Raw genomic sequence first — 12,633 nt, 5'->3', positions numbered from 1 at the left:
CTGAGAGTTTCCTTAAGTTCAGAGACACCGAGGGAGCTGTGGGCCCGGGCGGCTTGTGTGGCAACTAATGGACGCACCGCCCCTGTGAGTTGACTAACTTTTTCTCACTTTTATGACTCACGTGTAAACTATGCATGTGTGAGATGTGACTTTTCTTATGAGTATGTGATGTACGCACCTGAAAAAAGCCTTCTGAGTTGGCTTCACGATGGCAATCATCTTCCATTGACTATACCTTACACCAGCTCGTTACCCACATATGAACGCTTTTTTGTTACCTTTATCTTTTCTACCAGGTTATTGTTTACTTTTTGCACTGGATGGTAGTTACTTAGCAATTTATTTTCATACAGTTATGCTTGAAAGTTTGAAATATAAGTTTGTGTACTTGTAATCGAGTATGGAAAGAAAAACAATATTACAATAAGAGTGAAATATTGCTGTGCAAGATGAAAACACATTACCTATCTCTAATGCTGCACAGATCGATATGTAAATCACTGTAGTTCCCCAGGGTTCCTTGCTGAACCAAGATGAGGTCCTTGGGCTGGTTATCAATAAAGATGAGCTTCATGCAGCCTTGGAAAGCAGTGAAGGGATTTAAACATTGAGAGTCAGTGGAATTAGCCGGACACCCTGCGGAACGAAAGAACACCATTATCATGATAGAAATTATGATAATATATGTCTTCTTACATAAATCAATAGAGTTCAAAATATGGCTTTGATTCCAGGTGGTCTACTGTCTTCATAATATATTTAAAGGCAGCAAAAATCGTTCAGGTGAAAGTCAAATCAGCAAGTGTTTATTCTATGCAGGATGAACGTGCTACCAGATAGTGCCGAGCAAGTCTACAGCGATAAAACACATACAACTGTATCACACAATTCTCAAATGTAAACGCACATCAGAGTAAACATTCAAATAAAAATTGCATCCAAATCCAGGAAATGCATGCAAAGTCAGTTTAACTTGATTGGTAACCGTTGAAATGGCCTTAATAATTATCCCAAAGTTGAATGTACCACCCGATAAAAGGCAGAACTACACAAGCACAAATATTGCAAATTCTTTCCTCCAACAAAAAACAAATATGAAGGCACGAGGACATGGTTGAACTATAACAGAAGTCTTATGTTGACATATACACAGATTGCTGCAAATGCAGCAAATGAACCGAAGAAAACCTAGAAAAAATTAATTACAGTGGGGGGTCTCACTGTGTGAATGACTTTGAGCAAAGTTATGGGCTAAGAGCACAGTTACAGTTTTATTCCTGCAACAGGTATCACAGTTCCTACAGGCAACAACACATAGTGGATTGACAAGGGCCTAGCCAGAGGCCAAACCCTAAGTGAACCCCCACGTAGTGTGTTGAGGGAGACCGGCTGTAGTAACCTACGGAATCCATATCCAGCCCTCATTGACAGGAGAGGAGGGCCTTGTTCCCGGTCGCCTCCCGCTGCCGTCGCCGTGCATAAAGCACCTCGAGGTCTACCATGATGCAGGATGCCATGTGTTAGGGGAGACTTGCTGCAGTAACCTCAGGACTCCATATCACAGCCCTCATTGCCAGGAGAGGAGGGACTTGTACATGGTCGCCTCCCACTGCCAACGACTCGCATAAAGCACCTCGACATCTACCGTGGTGCAGCAAACACATAGGGTGTTGATGGAGAACTGCTGCAGTAAACTCTGGACTCCATATCCCAGCCCCCTGTGCCAAGAGACAAGGAGCTTGTCCCTAAGGATTAACCTTGTTACCTTCTCCCTGGATGAAGTAAGTTTAGGAATCCAGGGTCTGACGAGGAACAAGGCACCGGGCCAAGATGGGATCCCACCAGACCTCTTTCTTTGTAACATGGAGGTCTTCGCCCCTCTTCTAACTAGGGTACTAAATGCCGCAATAAGCACAGCTATGCCAGCATCTTGGTCTTCCACCATTATTGTGCCAATTTTCAAGAAAGGTGACAGGGGAAGCCCACACTGCTATCGACCCATATCCCTAATCAGCGGTGTAGCTAGGGGGGCGGCACAATTTAGGGGGCGGCGGCCGCGCGGTACTGGTGGCCCCATTGCGATGACTTTTATAATTTTTTGGGGGACACTCCCTCACACTACTGTCAGTCATTACAGTAGTGTCAGTGTCCCCAAATAAATGATAAAGGCCAAGCAAACAAGCCTCTAAAGAAATAAATAGTGCGCACTGCACGCTCGGCGTTTTCATTAATTAAAAGGACGATGCGCATGTCCGCCGGACCCACGGCAGGCCTCTCTGAGCCAAGCTCCTTATTAAATGCATGCGTGCAGATGTCTCTGCGAGTGTGTGTCTTCAGGGTGGGGCATGTGTCGACCATACCACATTGTCATGCACAGAAGCGCAATTAAAAGTGCGCTTGCCCCGACAAGACGAGTGAGGTGAGGCGAGGCATCCCACCAAGAGTGACTACTATCTGAGAAAGAGACTGTCACCGTGCGGCGCCAACGGCCCGGCCATAATTATTACTAGCCCCTGCTGCCTGGCTAGCCATCCTTGCCCTGTCTTCGGCTGCCCGCTTGTGCCTGCCTCTAAAGCTGTGGGCCGCCCAGGCCTCAGGTGAGTCTGTGTGTTCTATTTCAGTTCACCTGTTTATTCCTGTCAGGATTTTGCTATTTGGCAATGGGCTGTTAATAGTAAGCTACAAGCACTGATAAATGCCGCTCAATTACCTCCAATCACGGTGGAAATGTTTCAGGGATACGCGTACGTTGACCGGCCCTCTAGGGTGAGTGCCGATCAATTTCAGTGTATTTGCTGCAAAACCTTTTACTGTTTAAATTGCAACCTTGCCAGGATAGGAGGCAGGGACTTACTCATTCAGGTGACCTACCCGGGGACAGGAAGGGGCTTTCTTCTTTGCAAGACTCGAAAATTGAGCAGACTCGGTGGCGTCAGCTCTTTGTGCCTGTGTGTTGACCGGCCTTCATTTAACCAGACCTTGCTTTTTGTTTTAACTTTTGCAAAGCCGTATAGAAAACTTTGCAACTTTCTGTCACGATTGAAACCTTTTTCAGGATGTGTCAAAAAAGTTCTGTGTCAGACAGACTCTTTACAAAGTCGTGTTCTTCCTCGAATAATACATTATTGTGCATAGAAAGAAATCCTAGCTTGGCTGGGTTCAGTTAGGCAGTTATCACACAAATCGCGTTTAAAATTATTTTGGAATTTACCAAAAATTTGCACGGGCAAAAGCGAATAGGAAAACTTCACAGAGCAACAACTTTGATAAAGTTCACCAGTTTAAAGCAAACTTTCCTTACCTCTACATAGACCCCCATTTAATTTCAACCACACAGCCCTGCACAGGACACAGGCTCATAAACCGGGTCTGGTGGCTAAGTGGACTAATACATCCACTCTAGGGCCCTGAGTTTGACCTAATAGTCACATGTTCAAATCCTGGCAGGTGCACTCAGCCTTTCATCCTTCTGAGGTTGATAAAATGAGTATTTTTGAGGTGGGTAACAACAAACATCTGTTATCCAGTGCCAACATCCCCGTGTGGGTGAACGTGTGCTTTACAAATAAACATGCTATGTTTTATGAACCGATTGGCACTGCATCCTAAAAACATCTCTTCTGAGCAGCACTGTCACTGCCTGTCTTGAGCTAAGGCGGGTTTGCTGAAAAGTGCTGGTCCTGTTCACATAAACGTTATGTTATATACTGAGTTGTATTTTGTACAGCACATATCCAACGATGTTTATATAGGGTTTGCCTTCCAGATATTGGCCTCTTGACACCAGGTTTTATTCTATCTCCTGAAGTTGAGATGGTCCATGGTTGCCTGATTGGTGTGGACCAAAGAGTTACAGAGTTTTGAGGAACGGTTTCCCAAGTGCATATTCACAATAGGAAACAGATGTCATATAAATACTGATCAATAGCAGTATATTACTGTGCATTTGCGCTTGTGATGTGTACATATGTATGTGTATAAGTAAAGAGAAAGGGTATTTAGGTATATATCTATGGGCTCTATGTTAGTGGAACAATATATAGATCTATGCTATGACAGTAAAAATTAATATCGCTAAATTAAATATGCTACTGGGAGAATGTATACTAATACATGTATGCCCTCCCACCACTCCCATTTTATACCACAGAACAAATGTCAGATTTTATGTTATTGCAATAGAGCAACCCAGCTAATGTGGAAAAAACACTCTTCTTCCTCAGACATTATTTGCTACTATGTCTTTAGAGTACACTATCTCTGCTGATGCTCACAAGGCCTATTCAATGTGACTGCATCTCACTGTACGGATTTAATCCACTATCTCCTCTTAAATTTTTATTATATATAAATGTATTTGTTTATAACTACTAAACAAGTCATACATAAAGTATGCAAAGGGTAACGTGTTATGTACTACCAATTTTGGGTTAGGGAATAGTCCTCATGACACACTTGAGGCTTTGCTTCTGGTAAATCACTTCCCCTCCAATCCAGAACATTGCTGACAAATAATAGATTACACTTTGCCCATAGATAGATCGATAGTTAGATGGATAGATAGATATATTGCGTTTACTCGTTTTCTTTCATGCAATTGAAAAGCCTTCTATTAAATAATAGATACAGGAGCTGAAATGAAGCCAGTTAATTGGTGGGACCATGATATTTGGTCATTTAATGTCAGCTGTAGATGATGGATCCCCAAACAGTGTCATGTATGTGCATGTTTGTATTGTGCTGAGGGGATTACCAGGTATTCGTTCACGCAGCTCTCTGATGGATGTCACATGCGTTTTTTCTGAGTTCCCAGATAGATCATGCAGTCTGTTTTTTCTCCTTTGTACTGCTGGTCACCAGTGTATTCAACTGTGTAGCCTTGGACCATGTCATGTATGTGCTCGCCGTCCTTTTTCCCAGCCCCCCCTCACCCAGGGGTGGCAATCTGAGGGATAGCCCTGGGTGCCACAAGCTCTAGCTATGCCTCTGTCCCTTTATAGATGTTTCAGTGAAGGTTCTGGGGCGGGTGATTTTAAACAGGTTGATGAAATGGGCAGATGTTACACAAATCATTACGGATGCTCAATACGGGTTCCATCCGGGGAAATCCACTGTAGATCAATGCCTGAACTTGTACTTCATCACCGCAAAATATACAGTAGCTAAGTCTGGGGCTTTATATCTAGCCTTTATGGACCTCACTGCGGCCTTTGACAGCGTGAATCGCAGTCAATTATGGGCAATAATGAGTGATCTCAGGGTGGACCCAGCAATAATAAATATTCTTCAATCGCTGCACTCCAATACCACAGCTGCTGTTAGATACACACAGGATGGGAAGGTAACGGATCCTTTCAAGTGTTCAAGTGGGGTCAGACAAGGGTGCATATTAGCGCTGTTTTTGTTTCCCCTACATACTAGCGGTCTAGACTCCACTTTGTGTGACATCGAAGCAGACCTGCCAAGAATAGGTGTAAGAGTGGCCCTCGTTCTGCTTTACGCCCGTAACCCACATGGTTTGCAGATTTTAATTGATTGTTTTGTGAAGTTTATAGGAAACCTGGATATTTTCTCTAATCTCGCAAAATCATATGTCATGGAGATGGGGAAGAAGCAAATCTTACAAATGTACCATAGGCTCATATACCCTAGGCAAAGTCCCAGCCTTTGCATATTTGGGCATGTTTTATGATGGTCACTTGAATTTTAAACATTTATTAGAGGAAAAGTGCCTGGCCCTGAACAGGTCTACAGGTTCTATTGCAAATTTTGCACATAGGCTAGGGTGTTGGACTTCGGGTATGATCTTAAAGTTATATAACTAAATCTGTTGCGCTAAGGTTCTGTATGGAAGTGAGGTGTAGGGATTCGTTAAGACTACTAATTTCCAAAGGGAAGAGAACAAATACTTGAGGCGGTTACTGAAGGTCCCTCATAGTAGCCCGGCATTCAGCTTTCCTGAAGAATTGGGGGTCAAATATATTTCAGACCTGGTGGCTGTTAAGCCCCTACTATATTGGCTGACGATTTGGACAAACGTAGAGGCGGGTCAGACAAGGCTGGTAATTCAGGACTGTCTCTCCGTAGACCATGCAATGCAAATCCCCTGGATAAAACATGTTAGGGATTCTTTTACCAAACTAGGGCGCACAGATCTGTTTACCAAACCGGATACAATAAGACCTAAGGATAAGGGTGACCAAAGTTCTGTATTCAAAGTTTGCCATGGCGCAACGTGAAGCCACTGAACTTGTTAAACACACAGTGAGAGATCATATGCTAGTTAAAACAACTCAGGGTATAGAACCATATTTAACATTAATGACGAGTGCACATGACAGATTTTTAATAACTCGTTTCAGATAACATTTTATTAATCACTTATTGGCGGTACCAGCTGCTTTTAATATTAACTCAGTAGAGAGAGGGCCCTGTGGCTGCGACAATAGGTCTCCACAGGATACGCTTCATTTAGTCCTTCTCTGCTCCTATTACGCCTACCCCAGAACAATATTTTTGAAGGGCTTGTTAAGAAAAGTTAGATTTAGGCAGGCATGTATAGCTTTGTTGTTTTTAAAATTGTCATCTGATGTTTTAACTCTTTTTTGTGTGGTCAACTTTTTAAGAGCTGCTCTACAGCTAAGAATCACTAGGGGGGACTGAAGTCCTGAGGTATTTTGTTAATTCCCCCGCAATACCTAGTCTAAGTGGTTGAATCCTGAATGTGGTAACTCTCTCGCAGCCTGTTTTAGTGAAATAAATCCTTGTGAAATATTTTCTGAATGACTTGTTATTTATATGCTTTTATGATTTGTTCATCAAATCGAATAAAGTTATTATTATTATTTTTATTATTACATGGCAATAAAATATGTACTCATACGAAGTGGCCTTAACTAGATGTACCTCAAGGTACCTAGCATGTATGTAGGTGTAGAGCAAAGAATCCCTTTAGGATACAGTCAACCCCATTACCTTAAGTGAGAGACTGTGGGACCCTGTCTTGTTCTCCAGATGGACATCCCAAGAGGGATGTCAGACTACTGCGAGCTGGAGTGTCTGCATGCAGGAACCCCAGCATCTTGTCAGCATGGAAGTCCTGTGTCTCCTACCCTGCATCAGCAAAGATATGGTGTTTATATACCCAAAGTGGTACCCTCAGGGGATCTATCTTGCTGTGTCATGTCGGACTTAGGAGGACGGAAGGATTGACCCTTATACATAACTATTATGCAGGAGATGATAGTCCTGCTGAGTTTCTAAGAATCCTCATGCATAATGGATTAGGCTATTTTTCAGGGAAAACCCCATGTCCTGTTAGCAGTACCTTACCTAGATAGAAGGTCAGTCCCTAGAACAGTTATGTAGTGCAATGGCAGGGGAAATATAGGTGAGAGGTTAGGTTGTTACCTGAGCCTATTTTGGGGTACCTATATGGAACATAACACCCACTCCTCATCCGACTGTATGCCATACTAAAAATGTTATTGCACTTCTAGGCATTTGTATGCAAACAAACTAATGAGTCCATAAAATAGTGCGTAAAATTATAAAAATTTAAAAAATGAGTTTTTGTAGAGGAGCTAGTATCCGTTCCAACAGGAGCTGAAGCATTTTGTGGTGGCTCTAAGAATGCCGACATTAATATTGGAACATGCTGAGGACACAGCAGTACATGGGCCATTATCGGGTCCAGTAAAGCATCCACGTGCAGTGGCGCAACCGATGGAACACGCATTCTTGTCCGCAGAACAGGCATCGGAGAACAGGCAGAACACAGTCGATCAAGACTGGTCTAAATGACAGGAACCAAGACTCACTCAGTTGGTGAAGGCGAGGTGTGCCCAGATGGAGTACCATGCGATCACTGTATCTGTTCTCCAGGAGCGTTTTTTCCATCTCCTTGGTGACTGGGATGTCCATAGCGTGGAAGAAAAGTTACATTCAGGATTCCTGCTATTAGGAACAGGATCAGCAGAAGTCCTCCAAAAATGCTTCAGAATACGGAGTGTATGAAGTTTGGAATCACTCTGAAGGCGGTCTGAAAGGTGCCTAACAGTCCAGAACCTATGGTTCTAAATAGGTGTACTATAACTGTCTTATCAGACATGTTAAAGCTACGTTGTACCATTTCTGTGAAATGGAAAGGGCAATTCGCTTGCGACCTGGAGATTAAAAGTTTCTTTGGTGGAAGTTGAGGGCACGGTTTTCTGTAGAAGCATGACTTTCATTTGACTTAGAGTATCAAACCATATAAAGGAAACATTCAATGAAGGCCATAACGGTGCCTCCCGGACTGTGTGTGTCAGTGGAAACAATACTTGCATACAACAAGTAAGCCCTGGATTTAACACTGACAAGATATGCAATGCCCAGAGTTCCCTACAGGTCGCTTCATATCTGCCTGCCTGTTGTTCTAGGCAATACTGAAACTGGAAAGTTGTGACCGGTAATGTTATATAGCTATGGATTAACCATTCTGTGGCTAGTGACTCTGCCATAGTAAAAGGTAATTGGTCAAGTTTTTCAATCTGCAGCATTCTATATTTTGCTCACCTTTGTGCCATTTGTGTCTGCTTCTTAGTTAGATTATATGCAGAGAATAGGGACATACTGTTGATAAATCGCCAAGGCACATAACCGGCTCGAAAGCATTGCAGCGTCCAGTTTAAAAATATAATAGAACTTAGCTGAGATTGTACGTGCTGTAGTATAGACAATCCTGTTCCAGTATATATATATAGCAGAAGATAAAATGTTGCCCAGTGAATGAATCCTGAATGCTAATGTAGTCATAACATTATGGACTACAGCTAATTCTAGGTTAATTCTATCAATTTCATGGAGTTTCTCTGCGCCTTCTTATTGGGAGATTTTCCAGATTTCATTATAAACAGCATATAAGAAACGTTTTTGACGTGGCTTTCGGCGACCTAATAGAAAATCCCTTAGATCCTCCTCATTTGAGAGTAAGGATGAGTACTGTTTCACCTGGGACAGTGTCAAGGTTTTCAGCCAATTGAGGCATCACTTCCCAACACTGTATGATATCACCAGCCCCGGATGTTCTCTTTGTACATAGCGTTGGTCCGGCCAATGAACACTAAACCCTACATTTGTACCCCTGAATCTTGATTGACATCTGTTTGCACCTGTGGGCCAAACTAACCATCCCTTCCAATTGGGGTCTGATGCATTGTACTGTATGATGTTTTCTATTTTATCCCCCCCACATGATGTAAAATTGATGTCTGATGGTGTGGGAATCCGAGGTGTGTTCAAATCCTTGTTCTTAGCTAGTCCAAGACAGGAAGTCTGTTGCACTGTTTCATTCAGAAATATTATCTGCTGTGGAATGAGGCATGCACAAAATGGTGCTTCCGTTACCTTGACTTGGTATTCCTTTGAGCCCCAGACTGATTTTATGTCTATAGTATCCTTCCATAAGTTGAAACCCTGTTCAGACAGTAGGGAATTCAAGGGTGTAGAGTAAATCTGTTTGGTGTTTGTTAGCATATTTTCCTGTGCAGTTGTAGGTGCAACCTTGTAGTAATATGAGGTTGGGTCAGAAGTGTTAAACCCTGAAAAAGAAGACAATTTCTGTGCAAACGTTTTGAACTACCTTTTGGTGTTGGGCAATGTTCCCATTGGTGGTATGTGAAAATATTACGTGGGATACTGGATTTGGATCACTGACAGAATATCGAGGAGAAGAATATAGAGCTGCCACAATATCGAGGTAAAACTATTGAGTGACAAAATATCGGCTTCCTATATATGAACAGGTAAGTACAAAAATATCGAATCCTAAATATCGTTATTAATAATATAGTTTGCTAAAATATCAACTTTTTTAAATGTCTTAAAAGTAATAATAAAACTAATATCAAATTAATTAAATAATAAATATAATTAAGTAAGACATACTTAAAAATAATTAAAGAAGGTTACAAAATTACTATTCCCACTCTTGTGAGTGCAACATTTGGGAAAGTGTTGGGAAGAAGGTGGGAATAATGTACTATTCCCACTCCACCAACTGCAACAGTAGAGAAAGTGTTGGATAGTGGGAGGGTAAAAATTACTAGTCCCACTCCAGCGAGTGGAACAGTAGGGAAAGTTTTGGATAGCGGGAGGGTAAAAATTACTATTCCCACTCCGCCGAGTGGAACAGTAGGGAAAGTTTTAGATTGCAGTTGGGTAAAAATGACTATTCCCACTGCAGTGAGTGCACCATTAGGGAAAGTGCTGGATAGCGGGTGGGTAAAAATTACTATTCCCACTCCAGTGAGTGCAACAGTAGGGAAAGTGTTGGATAGCGGGAGGGTAAAAATTACTATTCCATCTCCAGTGAGTCCAGCAGTAGGGAAGTGTTGGATAGCGGGAGGGTAAAAATTACTATTCCCACTCCAGGAAATGCAACAGTTGGGAAAGTGTTGGATAGCGGGTAGGAATAATTTAATATTCCCACTCCACCAAATGTAAAAGTAGGGAAAGTGTTGGATAGCTTAGGGGAATAATTTAGTATACCCAACCCTGCAATATAATTAACATTAATTAACAATTAATTATTTTTTCAAACTAATTTACCTGCCACCATTTTCCCCTATAAACGTCACCTACAATATTGATTTTTTTAAATAAATTAACATAATTAATTAACATTTCATTAATTTAACTAATAACAATTAACAATAGGATTAATAACCATAACATCTAAATTAATTCACACAATTAACACTATAAAATAACTTTTAATAAACATTAAAAAAAGATATTAAAATTAAATTACTTCCTACCCGACTCCCCTATCAACCCTCAACCCACTCCCCAAAAAAGTACACAATTAACATATTTATAAATCAATTATTAATAATTAATCTCTAATTAATTACTAATTATTAAAAAGAATGTAACATAATTGCCAAGTAATTAATAATAATTTAATCAACTTAATTAACAATATAAATTATTAAATAATACATTATTAATTAATAGAAAAATACATTAATTAATTTCAATTAAATTACTTCCCACCCTATTCCCCTATAAACCCACAACCCGCTACAGAAATAAATTATGCAAAAAGTAATTAACATATAATTAGTTCATTCTGAATAATTCTTAAAAAATGTATTATGATTAAATTACTTCCCACCCTATTTCCCTATAAACCCACAACCCGCTACGGAATTAAATTAATCAAAAAATAATTAACATAAAATTCATTACTTTGAAAAAATGCAAACATCCATTACAAAAATAATACATTCTTTTACCACAATTTTTTTTCGGTATTATTAACGATATTTCTACAAACGATATTACTAACTTCGATATTATAAAAAACTATATTTCTTACCTGCATGTCGATATTCTTGATCACTATATTTTTGTTTGTCGATATCCTGTCCACTCGATATTCAAAACTCTATATTTTGTCCACTCAATATTTTGGATTCGATATTATGACTGGTTACCACTGGATTTGTGTAAAAAATGATGACCATAATGATGTCCTCTAACATTTCAGTGTTTGAAAATGCAGCGGAGTGTTCCAAATCAGACAACATATAATTTACAGTTTCAAATTCCCAATCATCAGAAAATGTATTGGAGGTAATTATATTATTTCCAGAAATTTTAAATACATAAAGTATTTCCAAAAGTTCAGTGGGACCAAATACATCATAATCAACCTTGCCTCAAACTATACCATCAGGAATTAGAACAGCTGTAATAGTCACGCAGGACAGGTCTCTTTGTGCACGATGAGAAGATGTATGAGGTTTCAGGACCAAGTTCACATTTGATCCTGCAGAGCGTTCTCAGAGATAGTTTCCATTCATGGGTAAGCAAAAGACAGTCACTAGGCCAATCCACAACAGAAACCACAATATTCCAGTTATTATCCAGAGCTGCAGCCATGGTGAAACTAGGTAAGTCTTTTTCAGAAAAGTATGGAAATCATGAAGTTGTTGCTTACAGGAATGTAGCGCTGGCGTTGTGTCAGGTTAACAGCGATCCAGAGAGAAGGTGTCAAAACCGATGAAGTAGCCAGATGTAGTTCGACCTATCTTTGGTATTTCATCAGGTTTTGTTCTACTGGCAGACTTCTCTTGCAGAGGCATATTTATGCAGACATCGGTGGTAGGACGAATTAATATTTGTCTTTCATTTGTGTTTTGATGTTCTGTTTCAACAGGAACGAGTTCTATTTCATTGTTGGAAAGTCCATTACTTGGTATTGGTGACTCTTCAAATGTTATGAGTCTTTCTGTCTGAACTTCCTGTAAGGTAGCGAGAGGAGAGCATTGGCTACCTAGGAGCCCATGAAGCCTTCTATTCAGTATTGGCCACATAGTGTGGTTTTATCAGATCAATGGAGACCAGTCTCTTTTCTTTTTTGCCAGCAAGAGACGGAAGAAGTATTGTTCTCGTTCCTTTGACAGCCAGGACAGGTACAGGCTTTCTGTATGAGGATTTAAAACTAGTGTCAGGGCAAGTTGATGAATTCAAACTCGACACAGTATGTGGACTTGTGAGCTCTAGGAGCTTTGAGCAGTATAGGAGCACTATAATTGGCAGGATCCGCTCATATAACGCGGCAATTACGAAGTCGATCTTGGTAAC

The 12,633-nt window shown here is 40.7% G+C and overlaps 1 protein-coding gene across 1 annotated transcript in view; it reads right to left on the bottom strand.

Moving 5' to 3' along the window:
- The window catches only part of LOC144824267 (contactin-associated protein-like 5), a 1,441,011-nt gene that overhangs the window by 757,794 nt on the left and 670,584 nt on the right, over positions 1 to 12,633 (bottom strand). Inside the window, exon 11 of the mRNA XM_078683402.1 lies at positions 465 to 636. Coding sequence (XP_078539528.1) covers positions 465 to 636 — 172 coding nt within the window. The remainder of the gene's footprint in view (positions 1 to 464; positions 637 to 12,633) is intronic.

Source organism: Lissotriton helveticus, chromosome 3_1 (assembly GCF_964261635.1).
Source record: "Lissotriton helveticus chromosome 3_1, aLisHel1.1, whole genome shotgun sequence".
NCBI lineage: Eukaryota > Metazoa > Chordata > Amphibia > Caudata > Salamandridae > Lissotriton > Lissotriton helveticus.
The sequence above is the reverse complement of the archived record's forward strand: the minus strand, read 5'-3'. Positions and strand labels throughout refer to the sequence as shown.